General features: G+C 37.8%; 1 protein-coding gene across 1 annotated transcript in view; it reads right to left on the bottom strand.

The window, feature by feature from the left end:
* Nucleotides 1–22,642, bottom strand: part of LOC128636035 (cytochrome P450 2G1-like) — a 49,979-nt gene extending 27,337 nt beyond the window's left edge. Inside the window, exons 1-2 of the mRNA XM_053689109.1 lie at nt 22,367–22,642; nt 20,611–20,773 (exon numbers count right to left, since the gene is read on the bottom strand). Coding sequence (XP_053545084.1) covers nt 20,611–20,773; nt 22,367–22,555 — 352 coding nt within the window. The 5' untranslated portion in view covers nt 22,556–22,642. The remainder of the gene's footprint in view (nt 1–20,610; nt 20,774–22,366) is intronic.
* Nucleotides 22,643–23,170: the final 528 nt, after the last annotated feature.

The raw sequence follows: 23,170 nt of genomic DNA, 5'->3' as shown, positions 1-23,170 counted from the left end.
GGTCATATCAATATCTTGTTTAATCAGCTATTATGCATGCAAGCTGGTTTACTGTCATTGTTTGATTTATACATGTTAACCTAGTTCTATTTTATAGAGTACCTAGAGGTTTTATAGATATACAATAATTAGGTGTTCTACAATTCACCTTGTTGCAGTTATATGTTTTTTCCTTTAGAATTATACACCTCAGGTGCTTATATATAACTTTAGATTTAATTTTGCTCCTCAATATGGCTGTTTAATTGGTCATATCAATATCTTGTTTAATCAGCTATTTGTCATATTTTGCTTTATTTACACCTAACATTGTGTTTCTTTATTTTGCCCATAAGCTCCTGGGCTTTATAACTTGAGGTCAACTCTATAATGCACTGGTAGTTTCATCACTCAGTTCTGGGGATTATTGTTTGTTCTAAAAATGCCCCCTCCTTACAAGTTCAGACATCTGGTTAGGGTGTCATATACACGTATCAAACCCAAACTATATCAAAATATAGACTACCATAATCTCCTCTCCCTTGGTACTATCCATTTATGGAATGTCTGCTCCTGGATGGTGGGCCCACGTCCGGGAGATAGAGCATTTTTGTTCTTAAGGGGAAACATCCAAGGGTTTAATTATTTTCGCATTTGCTTATCTCTATTTTGGTTCAAATTCACATACCCTATCTAATACCCTATCTCTCAGCAACAATTGTAGATTAATTAGGTTGAGGATTGGGACCGGCACTTTGCTCACCCCGTTCACTTACTAGTTGGTGCTATTATTATCATCTACCCAGGTCTAGTGCATAGAATACTGCATTATCTACACCTCACTTCTAAAAGTTAAATTAGTACGGCTGACTTTCTACAACACCTCACTTAGGTTCATCTGCTTTGACAAGCTTAGTTTAAACCAACTTGTTAAAAAGCTATAGGAGAGCTCTCGCACCCCAGTAACTGGCCCAACTGTAATTCATTGCATATACATCTATTTGGCATCTCTGGAGGAAGACTAAGGGCTTTATCTGCTCTCCATATTTTGCTCAACACCTACCTTCCCCCCCCCCACCTTCCATAATAAACCTTCTTTGCTAGGAGGGTTAACTTTGCGGTTTTTCTTGCTTATATCGCATCTTATTTACCTTATATACAACCAAATCTTGCAGTCTTCCAGTCTATTTAGCTCAGTTCCTCCTATGTGTTTTGCAAGATTATCTAGGATATACTTATTTTCATATAATCCTGTATTGCTAACTAAACACACTATATTTAAGTTAACTAATTTGACCAACATCTTCTTCCAGTTTTATATCATTTATATCATATATTATACTATACTCTATACCTTATGTTATATTCAATACTTTATCAGTGCCAAGGAAGGTGATACTTACTTACTAGAGTTAGGAAAATTTGAGGTTGATTTAATATTACTTTGCTATATGTGCAGTACTGCAATATGAATATCTCGCAATGTTACGTATTACAAGGATTTTGTTGATTGTTATCATCTGTCTTATGCTAGCTGTGTATGCAGCATTTTTGTACTGTCTTTATTTTTCAGCCTCAATAAAAATATATTAAAAAAAATAAAAATAAAAAATCTTAATTAACCTACCCTAACTATTATCCTACAATTAAATTAAACTACCAATTAAATTAAATAAATTACATATTAAAAAACCTAACCCTACTCAAATTAATTAAATATACAATTAAAAATTATTAAAAGAACTAAATTACAGAAAAAAACAAACACTAAGTTACAAAAAAAAAACACTAAATTACGAAAAATAAAAAAACTCATTATCAAAAATAAAAAAGAATTACACCTAATCTAATAGCCCTATCAAAATAAAAAGCCCCCCCCCAAAAAAAAACAACCCTAGTCTACAATAAACTACCAATGGCCCTTAAAAGGGCCTTTTGTGGGGCATTGCCCCAAAGAAATCAGCTCTTTTACCTGTAAAAAAAAAAATACAAACACCCCCAACAGTAAAACCCACCACCCAACCAACCAACCCCCCCAAATAAAAACCCTATCTAAAATAACCTAAGCTCCCCATTGCCCTGAAAAGGGCATTTGTATGGGCATTACCCTTAAAAGGGCATTTAGCCCTTTTTTATGCCTAGACCCTAATCTAAAAATAAAACCCACCCAAAAAAACCTTAAATAAACCTAACATTAACCCTCGACGATCCACTTACAGTTATTGAAGTCCCGCTTGAAGGATCCATCCAGCCGGCAAGAAGTCTTCATCCAGGCGGCCTCTTCGATCTTCATCCAGCCGGCGAAGTCCTCATCCAGGCGGCAAAAAGTCTTCATCCAGACGGCATCTTCTATCTTCATCCATCCGGCGCGGAGCAGGTCCATCCTGAAGACATCTGGCGCGGAGCATCCTCTTCATACGGTCGCCGCTGTAAACTGGAACTTCAATGCAAGTGACGTCATCCAAGATGGCGTCCCTTGCATTCCTATTGGCTGAAAGATTTCAATCAGCCATTAGGATTAGAGCTGCTATAATCCTATTGACTGTTCCAATTTGAACAGCCAATAGAATGAGAGCTGCTCAAATCCTATTGGCTGATTGGAACATTTGGGTGGTGGGTTTTACTGTTTGGGGGTGTTTGTATTTTTTTTTACAGGTAAAAGAGCTGATATCTTTGGGGCAGTGCCCCACAAAAAGGCCCTTTTAAGGGCCATTGGTAGTTTATTGTAGGCTAGGTGTTTTTTTATTTTGGGGGGCTTTTTTTATTTTGATAGGGCTATTAGATTAGTTGTAATTCTTTTTTATTTTTGATAATGTGATTTGTTTTTTTTCGTAGTTTAGTGTTTTTTATTTTTTGTAACTTAGCGTTTATTTTTTCTGTAATTTAGTAATTTGTAATAAGGTTTAATAGTATATTTAAATAATTTTAGTAGGGTTAGGTTTATTTAATATGTAATTTACTTTATTTAATTGGTAGTTGGGTTTAGGGGTTAATAAGGTTATTTAGTGGCTGGCAGCAGTGTCGGGGAGCAGCGGAATAGGGGTTAATACATTTTATTTAGGTTGCGGCAATGTCAGGGGCGGCAGATTAGGGATGTTTAGACTCAGGATTTATGTTAGGCTGTTAGGTGTAAACGTAACTTGTTTTCAACCATATAAATCAATGGGATATCTGTCAGCATCGAACATAAGCTTTCGCTCCTTTCAGACTCCCATTGATTTCTATGGCATCCGCTGCCTCCAGGGTGGCGGATTGAAAACCAGGTACGCTGGGCCGGAATAGCCGTGAGTGTACCTGTTAAATGTTTGATAACTGGGAAAAAGTGTCAGATAGAGCCAAATGTGAATTTGGAACATCTGTTATGATGTAAGCATCAATCTGTGTCGGATTGAGACCGGCGGATCGTATGTTATGTCACAAATTTCAACATTTGCCGGTCTGTAGACTTTGATAACTAGGTTGGATCAATCTCGCAACAATAATGCTGTGGAATTTCGGCGTATTTGCGGTTGAGGCTTTGATAAATATTCCCCATGGGCATTATTTTACACCTATAAACAAATCGAAAAAATAGTCATTGTGGAAGTTTGAATTTAGAATAATTGAATTATACATTAAAATTTATTGTTTAATACATGATTGTGTCTGTGTCTGATGACTCAATTCTCATTTACTTGTTATTTTAAAATGGACATTGCAAAAATTAATTGCTATGTGGCTACCACCAGAACTGCTTGTGCAACGATAAATGACAACAGCGTATGCTGTCGGCATTTATCGATTTCTGGCGGACATGATCGTTACAGTGGATCATGTCCACATGACAGTTGATAAAAAATGTCATAAACATACAGAAAATGTTTGTAGTTCATTCTTGTACAAGGTTTAAGCACAGATAATGGTAGATAGTTTGCATAGATAACTAATTTCTAAACAAATTTTGCCTGTATATAATGGATCTTGTTCTTCTGCAAAATATCATAAATATATCTCAGACTCTACAGTAAACAGCATGTTAAATGTTAAGGTTCATGACAGTACAATTAGAAATAGACTGAACAAGTATGGATTGTATGGAAGGGTTGCCAGGAGAAAGCCTCCTCTCTAAAAAAAGAACATGGCAGCACAGCTTACGTTTGCAAAGTTGCATCTGAAAAAACCACAAGACTTCTGGAACAATGTCCTTTGGACAGAGGAAACCAAAGTGGAGACGTTTGGCCATGATGCACAGCGCCACGTTTGGTGAAAACATATCAGCACAAAAACCTCATACCAACTGTCAAGCACGGTGGTTGAGGAGTGAAGATTTGGGCTTGTTTTGCAGCTAAAGAACCTGGGCACCTTGCAACCATTGAGTTGACCATGAACTCCTCTGTATACCAAAGTATTCTAGAGTCAAATGTGAGGCCATCTGTCAAACATTTAAAGCTGGGCCGAAATTGGGTCATGCAACAGGACAATGATCCCAACCACACCAGCAAATCTACAACAGAATAGCTGAAAAAGAAAATAATCAAGGTGTTGCAATGGCCCAGTCAAAGTCCAGACTTCAATCCGATTGAAATGCTGTGGTGAGAGCTTAAGAGAGCTGTGCATAAATGAATGCCTGCAAACCTCAATGAACTGAAGCAACATTGTAAAGAAGAGTGGGCAAAAATTCCTTCACAACAATGTGAGAGACAGAAAATGATTACTTCAAGTTATTGCTGCTAAAAGTGGTTCTACAAGTAATTAAATCATAATGTGTACTTAGTTTTTCACACATGGTTCCTCCATTTTGGTTTTATTTTTGTTAAATAAATATTGACACAGCGTAATAAATCATATGTTGGTTTTCATGTGAGGTTGTATTTACCTAATTTTAAGACTTGCTATGGACCAGATGACTGTTATTATGTCCTGATACGTAAAACCATAGAATTCAAAGAGGGTGTACTTTCTTTTTTGCATGACTGTATGTATACAAATATAGAAATATATCAAAGTGCATTGGAGCCCTTTGCAGTCAAGTAGCTGAAAACATGGAAAATCTTATTTATGCAATATTCATATTTAATAAAGTGTTTAACTGTGTTTGTACTTAAATATTTCACATTCCAATGTTCTTCACATAGGGATATGTCCATTCGTTCACTAAATTGATTTGTTTGTTCTTACTGTATGTCCCTAAAAAAGGAGCAGGAAGGAGCAGGAACTTGGGAAAGGAGTTATTGTCATGTCTTTACTTATGTCTACCTGTACCTTTTAATAGGGAGGTTCTCTGTGTCCAGCTCTACATAAATTCTGAAAAATAAATGTGTTAAGTATTGGATGCGCCAATATATAGTCTTAAATATTGTGAATTAATGTTCAAAATACACTCATAACCATATACACATAGGAGTGCTCCGGGTAACGTTGTGCATATATACACTAGATTCCCTAGCACCAAACAATGGTTATATCAAATATACTGAAGTGAATAATATATAGTGACAAATAATATAAATATCAGTGTAAAGTTCTTACGCTTTGTGATACTATATATCACTTGTCCAAAGTCTGTATAGGATTTCTCCCAGCACCTCTTGAATGGTATCGCATCAATCTTCAGCAGATCCAGAGGGTCGTGGCAAGCTGCTTCTTCCGAATATGTTGGTATACAAATTAGAGAACTGTGTCATATAAAAAAGAAGAAAAAGAAGGCGCCACCATAGTGCACAATCAATGTGATAAATCAAGACCAACGCACAATTGTATGTACTCACAAGATTCAAGGCACTTGAGAAGTGCGACAAAGGCTTCCTGGGCTCTTAAAGTCGCCCAGACAACTTCTCCCGTATTCTCCAAGCCTCTCGATATTCAAGTCGGGCTCCACCGTACAGGGTTCCCAGATGTTGTGTAGGACTGCAAAAATCAAGTATACCTCTGCACACTTAAGTGTAATAAAGCAGGGTTATACTGATATAAAAATATAAATAAAGCTTGTGGAAAAGTCTAATAGAATAAAACAGACTTTTTATTTTAATAAAAACACAAAGTTTCACGATCTATATTGACCGTTTCATCAGGTGTAATTACAAAGTTAAAATACCCACGGCTTAAATACACTTTCTTCGGCGTCCTAGGGGTTTTACTGCACTTGCGTGTTAGTAACATTGTTGCTGTAGCTTGCAAGAGTATCGGATTGGTCTAAAATATCCAATCAGTGTTAGCTGTTGAGCCAAGCCTCCCAGGAAGCCTTTGTCGCACTTCTCAAGTGCCTTGAATCTTATGAGTACATACAATTGTGCATTGGTCTTGATTTATCACATTGATTGTGCACTATGGTGGCACCTACTTTTTCTACATAAATTCTGTCCTGCCTCTCATACCCTTGCTTAGTAATTTTGCTTGACAGGTGTACAGCACTTATGTTCCTGTTGTCATTCAAAGCTACTTAGCCAATCTTAAAGGGACACTTAACACCTGAAATAAAAAAATTAAAACTAACTTTTTCTTATTAATAAAAGTCAGGTAATCACTGCTGCTTATTTTATCTGTCCAGCTTACCCCAAAGTGTTGAAAAAATTGTTTGGAAGCAGAGTTTTAATAAGGTGCTTGATTCTACTAAGTATGGTGTCATATTGTATTGTACGTTACACTGGGGCACAGCAGTCACGTGATGCTTGATGCAGTCACGTGACACACACACGGCATATTTTCCTATAGTGTATGCTTATCACAGCTGCAGTACTAGCTCACTGTTATGCAGAGCTTGTGCTGCAGTTTATGTACTATGTTTACTTAAATACCATATTTTATAAACTCTCCCCCTCCCTCTTTCCCTCTCCTGACCGGAGTTTGTTGAATAGATTTATAACCCTGTCTGGAGTCCTGCACAGACACAGATTAGGAACGTTAAAAAGTGTGGTAAAGACTGGGCAATACATTTTTTTTTACATAGAAAATTATGTTTATAAAATATTGTATTTAATTAAAAGATTCTCAACATAAACTGCAGCACAAGCTCTGCATAAAATAGTGAGCAAGTCCTGCAGCTGTGCTTTCTCAGCATACATTATAGGTAAATATGCTGTGTGCATCACATGACTGCTATGCTGTTACCATATGGAGCCATACATAGCCACATCAAGCACTGGATCAGTATCCTATAAGAAAACACTTTTCTTGAAATGTGTCGGGTAAGCTGAACTTCCAGCATAGAGAACTGTGCTCAGATTTTATAATTATTAAGTAGACATTAGTTTTAAGGATGTTTAACAGTCAAGTGGTTAATGTCCCTTTAAAGGGACAGTCAACACCGATGAAAACTTTATCCCATACCTTAGATCAAGCAAAAAAAAAGAGCATGCACCGCATCCCATCTTCAATAACACTAACGTTAGGTGACTAATCTTCAATGAACATTTAGTTAACAGCCACAAATATGGCCGCCACACTCCTTCCCCTGTTACGTAGGAGGCTTCTGGTTTTAAATACATACTCATTCACAGGGACACTGTTCTATTTCTAATGCGCATGCTCGCTATTAGAAATAGAGCAGTGTCTCTGTGAATGCGGCTAAAGAATCTAGCCGAGGATTTGATTCGCATTGGCTGAAGACTTAGAGAAGAAGCCTTCTACGTTACAGGGGGAGGAGTTTGGCGGCCATATCTGCGGCTGTTAACTAAATGTTCATTGAAGATTAGCCACCTAACGTTAGTGTTATTGAAGATGGGATGCGGTGCAGGCTCTTTTTTTTTTTTTGCTTGATCTAAGGTATGGGATAAAGTTTTCATTGGTGTTGACTGTCCCTTTAAGCTTCTTGTTTATTCCTACTCATTTACTCTACTTGGGATACAAGTTGCAACCTTCCTCAGCTGAATAGGAATACTTCTGCTGCTTCACTTGCCGTTTGACTCTGCACAGCTCTACCTGTACTTAGCCTTCAGAAGACACCATCCACATCCGCTGACGTCATCAGCTATGGCCGCATCTGGCTGATCGTGGACTCTCCACAAACGCTGCCTCCCTGTTTGTAGCCATTCCTGGGATCATCCTCATCTGCTAGTCTCCTTGCTTCAGCCTAAACTCTCTCCATCTCATACACAGGCTAGTTGAACAGGCTTCCCCTTTCTCTGCATCCATAGTATCATTACTGTAATTGTTGCTATGTGTTGTTTGCTGATACATCCTGAATACACATTTCTCAAAACAATTCTATTCGTTAAGCTCATTATCTGTAAGTTCAGCAGTTGGGAACCACTTGAACTACAAGTATAAACACTTCATTTCTCTGTGCACCAAAACTGGGATTGAGAATTACAATCACATTGTTACAGCTAAACAAGTTTGACTAATCAACTTCTTAGTTTATAATGATGTACATGGGTCTGACAATTTATGTGCCCATGTCCCCTGTCCAATCCTGCCATAGTATTACAAATTATTGATGTATAGGGACAGCCAGTCAGGCAATAAATGTTAGTTTACTTTCCTAAGATATGGAGAGTCCATGATGTAATTCTAATTACTAGCGGGAATATCACTCCTGGCCAGCAGGAGGAGGCAAAGAGCACCACAGCAAAGCTGTTAAGTTTCTCTCCCCTACACATAATCCCCAGTCATTCTCTTTGCCTCTGTCAATGGAGGAGGTGAAGTTTGGTGTCTGAAGAAATTAATTCCTTTTTTTGGGTACTTTTCCATACAAGCAAGGATTTGGGTTTAGCTGAGTCCATGTCAGTCTCTTCAGTAGACTAGTGGTTGGCTTTTAAGCAGTTAGGAAGTTGTGAGGTAGTCCTTGCTTTGTTTCCTAACACATTGCTGCCCATGGTACAGAAAGCCAGAGTTGGTAACTCTGTTCTTTCTTTTTCTACAGGTCTCTGTAAGGAGCATGTGTCCTTTCACGCCTTGTGAGCTGTCTTCCTGCTAGACAGCTAGACTGCAGGTAAGTTATTTTGTGTTCTAGGTCTTGGAGACTTGCACTTCAGAAGAATATGTCATATGCAGTAGATGGGGACATTTTTAAAATCCTTTATACAGGATTTTCTTTGGCAGAGGGCAGGCACATTATGTATGTTGAGACTAGGGGGTCAATTTATCAAGCTCCATATGGAGCTTGATGCCCCTTGTTTCCGGCGAGCCTTCAGACCGCTGCTCAATAACTTGTCCACCTGCTCTGAGGCAGTGGACATAAATCAACCCAATTGAATACGATATGGTTGATTGACACCCCCTGCTAGCAGCCAATTGGCCGTGAATCTGCAGGGGGCGGTATTGAACCAGCAGTTCACAAGATGATAAATGCTGACAGCATATGCTGTTGGCATTTATTGATGTGCGGTGGACATGATACGCTAAATCATATCATGTCCGTCCGCACTATAATAAATATACCCCTAGGGGTTAATCTTCCCTTTATTGGGACGTTTTTCCTCTTTGGGATAATTTTGTTGAAATACTTTATTAGTATGTGTATGGCTTATGTTTTATACAGGGATTAATGTATAAACTTAAAATTTGGCAGTTGGTTTTCTTTGCTTGCTTAGCTAGAACAGGCTAACTGCCAGACTGCTTGAGCTTTTGTGCAAATTAAGCTCCGGTTTTGTAGGCAGAGGGAAACGCTCGCCTTTTACTTGCTGCATAGTTTGCTCTCTCTGCTGGTCATGTGACTTCTCTCTGCTGTCAGATATTCACGGAGCGGATCAGCGTCATTGAATTTCAGTCTCTTCAGTGTCGATCTACTATATGATAGTTTTAGAGACTTCTGGCAGTGAAATTATATATAAGTGTTACGGTAGGGCACTTCAGCCTGTCTGAGGTGTAGGGGGCCTGATTGGTTTAATATTTTAAAGAATTTTTGAATAATGTTAAGCGGCTGTGGTATTAAAAATTCTTGCCTCTTTGTCTTTTGACAAATGCTGTTTAAATTGTTTATCTTTAAATTGTTTTGCCTATGAAATTCTGTGCTGCATGCTGCACAGGTATCTTCTGTGGTATCTGCAGCATTATCTGCTTTTCCTATACTGGGAAAACGCAAGAGGAAATTTAGACATTCAGATAGTAAGGTTTCTGTTCCACCTACTGCTATGCAGGTTGCCCTCCCTCATAAGTCTGATGAGGAGGATACGTCGGTAGCCTCTGAGGGTGAAATCTCATATTTGGACAGTATAATTCCTTCATATGCTACTGAAGAAGTAAACTTCATATTTAAGCTTGAACACCTTTGTGTACTGTTAAAGGAGGTATTGACTACTTTGGACGACTCTGACTCTTCTGTCATTGGCAATCCTAAAAAATCTAGTAAACTTAACAAATACTATGATGTTCCTTACTCTGTTGAAGTGTTTCCTGTTCCAGACAATGTGATGGAGACTATTTCACAGGAATGGGAGAAGCCAGAGATACCTTTCTCCCCGTCTCACGTTTTTAAAAACATGTTTCCTGTTGCTGACTCCATTAAAGATTCATGGCACACGGTGCCTAAAGTAGAAGGGGCTATTTCTATTCTGGCTAAGAGAACTACGATCCCTATAGAGAATAGCTGCTCCTTTAAGGATCCCATGGACGAGAAGCTGGAGACTTATTTGAAAAAGATGTATGTTCATCAGGGTCTTAAATGGCAACCTGCAGTCTGTATTGCCACAGTAGCAAGTGCTGCATCTTATTGGTGCGATGCCTTGTCTGAATCAATTTTAGTAAAGACTCTGTTAGAGAAGATCCAAGATAGGATTAAGGCTCTCAAACTAGCCATTTCCTTTATTTCTGATGCTAACATGCAAATTATTAGACTGGGAGCCAAAATGTCTGGCTTCACTGTCGTAGCACGCAGGACTTTGTGGCTAAAATATTGTTCAGCTGATGTTACCTCCAAGTTAAAGCTTCTGGTGCTTCCTTACAAGGGTATATAAGGTGTTATATAATTTTCATTCCTTTCATAACTTCAAAGGTCAAAAGTCTTCCTTTCCCTCTTCCAAGCAGGAGCAATCCAAGTCCTCTTGGAAGCCCAATCATTCTTGGAACAAGGGGAAGCAATCAAAGAAACCCTCAGCTGAGTCTAGGTCAGCATGAAGTGTCAGCCCCTGGTCCAGGATCGGATCAAGTGGGGTGCAGACTTTCCCTTTTTTGTCAAGCATGTATACAAAGATGTCCCAGATCCTTGGGCTGTGGACATAGTATCTCAGGGTAACAAAATATAATTCAAAACTTTTCCTCGCAGGGGCAGATTCCATCCCTCAAGATTATCTGCAGAGCAGGTAAAAAGAGAGGCATTTTTGAAACTGCGTTCATGACCTTTCCTCCTTGGGAGTGATTGTTCCAGTTCCAGTAAGGGAACAGGGTCTAGGATTCTATTCAAATCTGTTCTTGGTTCCCAAAAAAGAGGGAACTTTTTGACCAAACACTTTCAATTTGTGGCTCTTCCGTTTGGCCCTGCCACAGCTCCCAGAATTTTCTCAAAAGTTCTGGGAGCTCTCTTGGCAGTGATTAGGTCTTGGGAATCACAGTGGCACCTTACCTGGATGACATATTGGTTCAGGCACCATCTTTTCAAACTCTCATACAGAGATCTTGTTGTCTTTTCTACGTTCCCACGGATGGAAAGTGAATCTGTAAAAGAGTTCTCTTGTTCCAGCTACAAGGGTGGTTTTCTTAGGGGCCATAATAGATTCCCTATCTATGAAAATTTTTATGACGGAGGTCAGAAAATCCAAAATTCTCTCCTCTTGCCTCTCTCTACAGTCTACTGTTCGGCCATCAGTGGCTCAATGCATGGAGGTAATTGGTCTTCCATGGACATCATTCCCTGTGCTCTATTCCATTTGAGAGCTCTGCAATTATTCATGCTCAGACAATGGAACGGAGATCATTTGGATCTGTCTCAGAGGATAGATCTAGACCAGTCAACAAGAGACTCTCTCCCGTGGTGGCTTTCTCAGCACCATCTGTCTCAGGGCACATGGGAGATTGTGACCATTGATGCCAGCTTGCCAGGCTGGGGAGCAGTCTGGGACTTGTTAAAGGTGCAGGGACTATGGACTCGGGAGGAATCTTCTCTCCCCATAAACATCTTGGAGTTGAGAGCGATTTACAATGTTCTGATGGTTTTGCCTCAATTATATTTAGCCCGGTTTATCAGGTTCCAATCAGACAACGTCACCTCAGTGGCTTACATCAACCACCAGGGAGGAACTCTGAGTTTCTTAGCCATGATGGAGGTGGCACAGATTATTTAGTGGGCAGAAGGTCACAATTGTTGTCTATCTGCCATCCACTTTCCAGGAGTGGACAACTGGGAAGTGGATTTCCTGAGCAGACAGACATTTCATCCCGGGGAGTGGGCTCTCCATCCGGAGGTGTTCTCCAGGTTAACCCTCAAGTGGGGGGTGCCTGAGTTGGATCTGATGTCGTCTCTGCATTTTTACCTTTTACCCCATTTTTTTATTCTTTTTCTTTCTCCCCTTTTAGGGCAAGATTAACAGTTGCACTTAATGATTTTTCTGCGTGCGATATGGTCTTTTTGCAATCAATTTCCATTGTGCATGTATTACAAGTCATGAAAAATCATGATTGGCGCATTTGCCTTTTATACAACAATCCTTTCCATGCTCAAAGTAGTTAATGGTTTTGTGCAAAATAAAAGTTTCACGAAACACAAAGTACAGTTACACTCATATTAACACTGTCTAATAAAAATTATTTAACAAAAATATTGCACACAAAAGTTATAAGGGATCAGAAATTGGGTGTTAGGGAAGGAAAAAAAGCAGAAGCAGGGATTTTACATTGACATACATACACCTACATAGAGAAACATGGATTTATATGTATACTACAATCTTATGCACATTAAACAATATCTACAATAAATAGATATATCAATCCAAAAATCATCACATTTTCGCAATATGAAATATTTGCATTTTCATGTACACTTTTCGAGAATACGTCATGTGCTTTGCACAAGAGAATAGTTTTTTTTCTTCCCCATTGACTTCTATGGGGAATACGTGAACGTGCATGCAATTTTGGCTGTTTGGATTATGTGGCTTAACGCGTGCGCAAAATAAGTTATTTTGAAACTTGTAATACCTGCACAACCCCAAATGCGAAAAAGCCATGATGTGCGCTATGTTTTCGCAACTGATTTGCCACGCAACTTGTAATCTTACCCTTAGGTAGGTAAAGAGGAGTCAGTATTTTATATAAAAAATACTTAGGGGCCTAAATGGGTCCCTTTCAGCCCCTTTTAGCATCACCAATGGTACCAGGCAGGGCTGCCCCCTTTCACCACTCTTATTTGCATGTGCAATAGAAGCCCTCGCACAAAAGATCCGAAACCACCCGCTCATAACAGGTATACAAGTACAAAACTCACATCACAAAATTATGCTGTACGCTGACGATATCCTATTTTGCATAACAAACCCTGTAACTACTATTCCCCACATTATCAGCCAATTAGACGATTTCGGTAAAGCCTCCAACTTTCTAGTCAATAAAAGTAAATCGGAAATCATGAATATTAATGCCCCACAATCTGACATACACTTAGTCCAGCAGATCTGCCCGTTTCGCTGGCAACAAACTTCACTTAAATATTTGGGTGTCCATCTCACCCCCTTACCAGAACAGCTCTTTCTACTAAATCACAAAACTTTACTCAAACAGATAATTACAGATCTCTCCTCTTGGAAGAGAAAAAATACTTCCTGGTTAGGAAGGATTAATATCATCAAAATGAATATTCTCCCAAGAATCCTTTATCTCTTTCAAACACTGCCCATTCCCCTTCCCAAAAGTTTCATGGAATCACTACAGTCGAATATTTTGGACTTCATATGGTTTAATACCAGAGCTAGAATTAGCAAAAAAATTATGCTTCTCCCTGTAGAGATGGGAGGTCTGGGAGTTCCGGACTTCCGTCGGTATAGACAAGCTACTTTCTTACAGCGTATCATAGACTGGCACTCAAACCACTCTAACAAAGCCTGGGTCCAATTAGAACACAATCTTACTCATAATAGACATTTAGGACAGTTATGTTGGACCCCAAAAGACAGGATCAGGTTTTTACAATTTTCCTCCTAGCCAATACTAGAAACGTTTAAAATTTGGGACAAGATCCTTAAAGAATACCCTAACATTTCATCGAAATATTCACCCTTAACACCATTAACTCATAACTATGAATTTCAACCCGGCCTGCTGATAACCCCTAAGCTAACAGGTATACCTATCCGATCCTTGGAAATGAACACCAATCAACAAGTACAGACAAACTGATCTCTGCTGGTTTTCTTGTCTTTAAGGACTGGCTTTTTTATAGACAATGCCACTCATACATTACTTCCCATCCACAATCTAACAACATGACAAGAACAATGACACTATTTGAATCACTTTGTGACAAACCCACTCCAACTAGACACGCACTCTCAATCATTCATGCACTCTTGTCACAACAGCCACAAGGATCCTTCCCCTATTACATCGACAGATGGAATTTAGAATTAGGGACAGACATCTCTCATGCAGAAGCTCTACGGATTTTTGATAACATTAAAAAAACTTCAGCCTCAAGCAGATTTGTAGAACTTAACTTAAAAATTATACAAAGATGGTACCTGACCCCAGAGAGATGCAAAAAGATATATAAACTTAAATCGGCACATTGCTGGGGATGCGGGTCCCTGGAATGTGACATGTCCCACATCTGGTGGCAATGCAACAAACTAACTCCCATTTGGTCCGACGTAGCCAGGGAATCCGGTAAAATTTTGGGAATAGAAATGCCTCTTGATCCTTGCTTATGGCTATTTAACAACATCCCAAATAAACTTCCCACCCCGTCTAAAAAATTGCTCCATATACTGAGCAATAGCTTTAAAATTCTGATTGCTAGGAAGTGAAAATCTGAGGAAGTACTGTCTCTTAGTCAATGGCACTTTGAGTGCCACCGTACAATATCTTTAGAAGAATACACTTACATGAAAAATAAAAATCTGGACTTATACGCACAAATGACCGTCATGTGGGAGTCATACATACAAAATCACTCCTCATAACCAAAACTAGATATGCTAAACACAACCTCATACTACTCACAGCCCCAAACGTTGCTGACATAATGCTGGATTCATGTTGGATTGTAATGCATGCTAAAAGTTATTCGTTTTCTGTATTTGATATTTAAATATCGTAACCATACTTGATTTTATGTTTTGTGTCCCCCTCCCCCTTGTTTAAATTGTGCACAAATCTAAAATGTAATGCAGCATAATGCAATTTAATTAATGCACTTTATTTTCAATGTAATTGTTTTGACTTCAATAAACTTTTGAAACTTAAAAAAAAAAAAAATACTTAGGGGCCGATTTACTAAAGTGCGGACCGACATGATACGATGTAGCAAATCATGTCCGCCGCACATCGATAAATGCCGACAGCATACACTGTCAGCATTTATCTTTGCACAAACAGTTCTAATAATAATATAAATACAATTTAATTGGATTACTATATATTCTGGTGGCATTGAAAGATATAAAATTGGATATATAGGAGCGCTGATGGCTAAGGTATATCACAGAATTAAATGGGTGTAATGTAAAAATTAAGTCCTGGTTATTAACAGGCTGACCAACCTAGGTTAGAATGTACGTTTCATCAAAAACCTTAAAACTGGTAAACATGAAATTTCATATATTAAAATCCAACTCCAAACAGAGAAACCAACTTTAATTGGTAAACATAAAAATAAAAAATAGAAATAAATGAATGAATAAAATCACACAAGTAGATGATTAAAGGGACACTCAATCAAAATTAAACTTTCATTATTCAGATAGAGCATGCCATTTTAAACAACTTTCCAATTTACTTCCATTAACAAATGTGCACAGTCTTTTTATATTTGTACTTTTCGAGTCACCAACTCCTACTGAGCATGTGCAAGAATAAGTGTGTATGCATTTGTAAATGGCTGATGGCTGTCACATGGTACGTGTATACATTTGTAAATGGCTGATGGCTGTCACATGGTACAGTGGAAGTGGAAAAAGACATAACTTTTAAAATTGTCAGAAAAAAAATCTACTACTCTTTGGAAGTTCAGACTAAGTGCTTTTGCATTGTCTTGTTATCTTGCATTTGTTGATTATGCAAATCTACTGTGTTGACTGGTCCTTTAAGAGTAAATGCACAGACCTATAAAAATGAGTCTAACCTATTCTATAATTTGAGGTTGATAAATTTCTTATTACCAACTCCCAGAAATTTATTAGCACTTGCTTATACCCTAACCTATTGGTTTATCCCTTTCTTGAAGTATTGGAACACACTATTATCTCCTTCACAGCTTAAGTACGTTACCATTTTGAAGATTTTATGTCTATATTGTCTTAAGAAATTTATCAACCTCAAATTATAGAATAGGTTAGACTCATTTTTATAGGTCTGTGCATTTACTCTTAATCATCTACTTGTGTGATTTTATTCATTCATTTATTTCTATTTTTTATTTTTATGTTTACCAATTAAACTTTGTTTCTCTGTTTGGATTTGGATTTTAATATATGAAATTTCATTTTTACCAGTTTTAAGGTTTTTGATGAAACGTACATTCTAACCTAGGTTGGTCACCCTGTTAATAACCAGGACTTAATTTTTACATTACACCCATTTAATCCTGTGATATACCTTGCCATTGGCGCTCCTATATATCCAATTTTATATCTTTCAATTAAGATCTATTAAGGGGTCATCTTTATAGTGTAGCAGGTATATTTTCCTCTAGGCGCTGGAAACTTTTCTTCTCATTTGGCATTGAAAGATATGTTCTTTTAATTGTTCAAATTATATGATGTAATTTTTTTTTTAATATGTGTTGTTCTCATTGGAAATAACAGATACACATCTAAAACCAATATTTGTCTGAACTGAACAACCGCATGACCAAAATTCAACCAAACTTAACATTTTGAAAAATATTAAACAGATTTTTCAGACAAAATGAATTTTAACCCATGCACATATTTATTATTTACTAAAAATTTAACAAACATCTGCTGGGCTTGCTGATAAAAGACAAATATAATTTGTGTGGGACCCACACTAAAATATGACTTACAAAATATGTAATCAGCCAAAAAAAATCAAATTAGGCTTATTATTATTATTATTATTATTATTATTATTATTATTATTATCATTTATTTGTATAGTGTCGCAAAATTCCGTAGCACTTAGCATGGGAGTGTGAAAAAAAGTGAAAAGACTTAGGAGCCGATTTATAATGCTGCGAAAGCAGCAGTTTCCGTGCGAGCCTGTAGGCTCGCCGGAAACATAGGTTAAGAAGCAGGGTTCTTAAGACCGCTGCTCCTTAACTCATCTGCTACCTCTGAGGCGACGGACAGCAATCATCCCCTTCGGATACGATTGGGATGATTGACACCCCCTGCTAGTGGCCGTTTGGTAGTATTGCACAAGCATTTTGCTAGAAATGCTTGTGCAATGATAAATGCCGACAGCTGTAGCAGATCATGTCCACCAGAACATGATAAATCGTCCCCATAGACGTAAAAGGGTTAATTTTAGGGATAGCACATTTTATTATCAAGTTTATATAACAGACATGTGCATTCATTTCAGGCACTTTTGTTTTATTTATCAAAAATGATAAATGACCCTTTAAAAAAACACAAACAAACAAAATTCTTGAAAGAAAAAAACATAGTTGATTTGTTTTTAGAGTTAAACTCATTACTCTAAAAGTGGGAAAGTCTTTTTGTTGCAGATGGGATCAGCTTTCAAATTTATGGGGGCGGAGCCAACTTTTGATGCATCTGGACGTGTCTTGAAGAAGCTTCAGGCTCTACTTTACACTTTAGATGTTTTTTACTAAATGTATATACATTTTAATATCTATACCTGGTGTACCTCTAGTTTGCTATACTAAGCAAAGTGATTGAAGAGTTGTGGTATAACTTCTGAGCGTACAGGCCTTACCTCTACTCTTCAGCAAGGCTGTCGAGAAAAATCACTGGCAGCTCTAGATGTTTGTTGTGGCTGACGGATTGTGAAGTTTGGGCTACCACACATTCCCCCCCCCAATATCTTGGTCACAAGCAGTGTGATCAGCCTGCAGAAACAACATTTTCTTGCAAATCACAATTTAAACCTTCAGCAATGACAGAAAGCACACAATGATTTGAGGACAAACTTATCTCTATAGTGGAGGAGCATTTTGCAAGTTTGCACCTCCATTTTGAGAACTGTCTGATGTAGGACCCTGCCCTTTTGTGTTCCAGTGATGGTATCTTACATTCTGTTCCGTTTTATAAGAGCTTCCTACATGGGCAGCCAATGATTTTGAGACCGATGTCCTGTGTGTAAGTTGCTGGGGGCACAGAGCAGAAAAAGGGAAGCCTTGTGCCTCATCAATTGTGAGGGGGAGACCCAAAATGCCCGCTCTGAGAAGCGGTAGAGCAATGCAAGTGCATGATAATGGTGTTCTGAAGAGATTAGAAGAGACTGAAGAATTTGAGTGTTTGCTCTATGGTATTTCAATTGGCTTGAAAAATCTGGAAGTTTTGGCTCTCTACAGGCAACTTTGAGAATGTGGGAAGTGGGAAACATTGCTGATAGATGTTGTTACGTAAGGCCAGTCCCTAGATAGACTGCACAAGCAGGTGCCCAAACACACTCCGGCTGACCTGCTGGACTGGATAAAAATTAAATCACCAAAACACTGTCACAGAAACAGTTTAAAGGCTGTGACACGCTGCAAGCGGAGCGCCGCGCAGCGTGTAGATGCGGCTGTGCACGCTCAGTGTGTCCTGCCTTTTCATCTCTGAGCACTCAGCTACGCGACCTGACGCAGCAGTGCTCAGAGATGAAATATCTGAACTTCAGAAGCGATGCGACACGAAGCGAAGAAGCTGCTTCGCCTCGCGCTGCATCGCTTGCAGTATGTCACAGCCTTAAATTTATGCTGGCAAGGCTCCATTGTTAAGAACAGTAGATTACAGCGCATAGGGATTGGATAAAGATTGGTTTGTGTCCATTGTTTTCCTTTTAGCTGTAAAGGGACTTTCATATGAAGACTTTTTGTCTGAAACTTACAGTCTCTCACTTTGATTTCATGAATTCAGATGTGAATAGGATGCAGAATAATTTAACAGATAGCATAACCTAGACACTTTACTTTTAAAAAAAAATGCTTAATATCATGTTTGTACTCGTTATGCTTTTAAAGGGACATGAAACCCACATTTCTTTCTTTCATGATTTAGATAGAAAATACAATGTTAAACCACTTTACAATTTACTTCTATTATTTAATGTTTTATTCTCTTAATATCCTTTGTTAAAAAAAAGAATACCTAGGAAGACCCAAATTATTATTTAGGAATTTTAAGTATTTTTGAAATAGATATCTGTTTATATCTATACCTAAATATAATCATATACAGTATATATATATATATATATATATATATATATATATATATATATTTCAGCTTACCCCTGCACTCCCTTTAAATTTTTACCAGACCGGTGCTGAGACTTTAAAATATCCAAGAGAAAGAATTCCTTACACATGATTTTGTTTCCAAATGGTATAATTCATGACCTCAGTACATAAAGTCCATAATCCACTATTATAAGCTTTATAGATGACCACAGAGGTGATGAATTAAACCGTTTGGAAACATAACCCTGTGCAAGGAATTCTTTCTCTTATATACTTGAGAAAACCCAATCGGTTTGCACACGAGTAAGGGTGTTATAGGTTTTCATCTTTTTGCGCTCCATTGAAGTCTATGGAGAATATGTTAACGCAGCTGCAATATTCAAACTACGGCTTTTTGCATGCGTCAGGTCAGTGCGCAGGCAAAACTTTTTATTTTCAACTTGTATTACGCACGCTGCCCGAGGCTTGCAAGAAGCCTACAACTAGCGGTGTTAACATGTTTGCGGGAGTGCAAACTACCGCTCCACTCAAAATCTAGCCCTAAGAGTATTATTACCTTCTGTAATAATAAATATATATGCTGCCTTGACCAACACCCAATATATCACCAATTTTATTGCATATATTGCTGTTATGTTTTGGATCATAACTTCAATAAAAAAAAGGTTTTTAAAGTTAAAATGTATACTATTGAGTAATGATTTAGCAATGCCCTGGTCAGCCATGATTAAATTAACAAACAAAAAAATAATAAATGTAAAAAAACACACTATATTGTGTTACTACTGGCTTGTAGCAGTAGCATTAGTTACTATATTTACTTTATTTAAATTTAATTTGCTTTCCAGCTGCTCCCCTGCAGCTCTGAAGACTTTCTAGTAGGAAATAGCAGAATTCTGTTAACAAATCAATTCTGAATAACCCCTTAATTAAAATCAGACAAAACAAATAAAACATGTTTAATCCAAAAACAATGTTTTTGTCTGTGCTTATGTCTAATATAAAATGACAATAAAACAATAATAGGGGGCCAATAATGGATGGGGTTAATTGTATATTTTTACCTTCATGGAGTGTTATTATACAGTTAATAAAAGAACAGACAGAAGTGTATGTTTAACACAAATTATACCATTTCCTTCAAATAATGGTGTATAGTAAAAAAGAGACCCAATCTTAAAATTCCATTGTCTTACCATATCCTTGAGTAAATTTATCAATTGAAGGAACTCTTCCACGAGCACCAAATTCTTCAGCAAGATCTACAAGGACTTCCTTTACCGCCTTATATCCACAAATAACAACCACAGGCCTCATGCCAAGGTAAATGGTATAGACTGGCCCATACTGGTCCCACAGCTGTAACATAGAGAAGAGAATACAAAACATTTATCCAAATATTTAAAGCCTATGGTAAGATTTCAATATTTTTGGATGATATGCAGAATATTGATCTATTCATATGTGTTTCTCACCTAACACATGTAGTTCGTAAAAATATTTAGAAGTGAACTATATGGAGGTCTAAGCATGGCCTTTCCTGTTTTTTTTAAATTTCTGATTCAATAACCTTGAACTCATGTAAACCATTTTGACCTGTTTCAAACATCATTTGTTGGCTTTTATAAAATATCGGTGCTACCGTAATATCGAACTGAAACCAATTTTCAAGGAATAGTACACCATTATTTTAGCCTCTGCCACAAAATACCTAGAGGCATATTTATCAATGTGCGGGCGGACTTGATATGAAGTATCGTATCATGTCCGCCGCACATCCATAAATGCCGTCAGCATATGCTGTCGGCATTTATCATTGCACCAGCAGTTCTTGTGAACTGCTGGTGCAATGCCGCCCCCTGCAGATCGGCCGCTAGCCAACCCGATCGTATTCTATCGGGTTGATTTCTGTCCGCCGCCTCAGAGCAGGTGGACAACTTATGGAGCAGCGGTCACAAGAAGGCTTGCTGGAAACAAGGGGCATCAAGCTCCATACAGAGCTTGATAAATATGCCCCCTAGAGTAGAATAAGTTCCTTAGAAATGGCGTAGGTACAGGACCGGATGATAGTAGGATGAGTACAACATTTCTCACATGTGCAGAATTTGACACAACTTAATATACTAAAAGACATAACCCCTCTCCGGTAATAAGTAGGTCTGCCACCGAATCTTCGCAGGCAAGGTAAGTCTTAATAAGTAACACCTCTACAGATACAAATGCCAATATACACTGAGCGGTTGCACCAATAATGGACAATGTATACCAGACTGCCCAAACAGATCTGCCTCAATAGTGTAAAATGTCCCTCCTTGTATCAGTAAAATACTGAAGTTACCTGTTGAGACTTACCTTGCCTGCATATATGTATGTATTATTTGATTTTATGTAATAAATACAAGTTTTAATTGAAGATTCAGTGGCACGCCTACTTTTTACGAAGAGGGGTTCTATCCTTTCATGGTGTTTAAACTGAGAGCTCAGAGATAGCTCTTTTACATGAAAGGTCCTTTGGAAGCTTTGAGCTACAATCACTTTATTTCCTTTTGCCCTATTTTGAGAGAACTTTCTTCCACATTGGACTATATCCTTTGTTTGTAATTCATTGTAATTTGGAGCACATGTGTATTATATCACATTTAGTTTTATTAAGTCACTTTGTACCTACATGGGATTAACCCTTTATCATAGGTTGTCCAATATTTCTACTTAGGTACTGAAAAACAGACCTAATAACTCTCTAATCAAAGATTAAGTGGTTCTGTTTTTATCAAGTATGTCAACAAATATGGTCTAAAGATACACTTTGTATAACCCTGACCCATAAAATATCCTACTGTTTGTATATCACATTCTCTCTGGTTGGCACTAAATTTATAAACAACTCTGTCTAATGTCTCTAGAATCTCCAAAAGACTATTTTATATAGATGATTAAACTATAATCACCAACCTTCATTAATGATCCTGCCATTTCCCCAAACTTTATATCCAGCAAATTTCCAATCAGCGGGAGAGGCGTTGGACCTGGAGGAAGGTTACGTTTCCTGTACATTTGGTTCCAAGTCAAGTACATGAAATAAATGCTGGATATGAGCAGAAGGAGCAACGTTCCTACCAGAGTGATATCCATGGGGAACATCCAAGAGATGTTTTGACTCTCTAAAATGATAAAGTTTAACAAATATTTCCAGTATAAGCAGAGCTTAAAAAACAGCTGATGCAGCTAGTGCACAAGCAATTCACTACAGCAAGGGATTAATGTCTGTGTTTGTATTTCTTCAATTTATTTTATGATTCCTAAGCTGGCTGAGGGCCCAAGTATTACAGTGCCAAATACAAAACCTGTCTGTTGTCTTTTTCCACATTCTGATTGTGACAGTTGCTGATGAAAAATAGGCAGCATGTATGTGGAGGGTGGCAGACATCCAGAATAAATTTCAGTGTGCCAGGGCAGCGAGCTATAATGTAAGATGCAAAGGTTGAAATCAATGAGGACTTAGGAGTTGTGTGTTAATATTTTTTCAAATGTCATATGTATTTATATGTATATGTGTATGTCTCTCTAAAGCCCTTTGACTGCCTTTTTTTTCTAAGACCTGAAACTTCATATCTTTTTAATGCATCTTTTAAAATAATTTTTTTCAGACAGTGTTAATATAAGTGTTGATGTGTATTGTGCAACTTTGTTGTCTCAAGTAAAAGTTAAGCCAAAAAAAGAAAAGTGCAGCCAGATACTTGTAAGTAAATAAAATAT

The sequence above is a fragment of the Bombina bombina genome, chromosome 7 (genome assembly GCF_027579735.1).
Source record: "Bombina bombina isolate aBomBom1 chromosome 7, aBomBom1.pri, whole genome shotgun sequence".
Classification (NCBI taxonomy): domain Eukaryota; kingdom Metazoa; phylum Chordata; class Amphibia; order Anura; family Bombinatoridae; genus Bombina; species Bombina bombina.
This window is presented reverse-complemented; position numbering and strand designations above follow the sequence as displayed.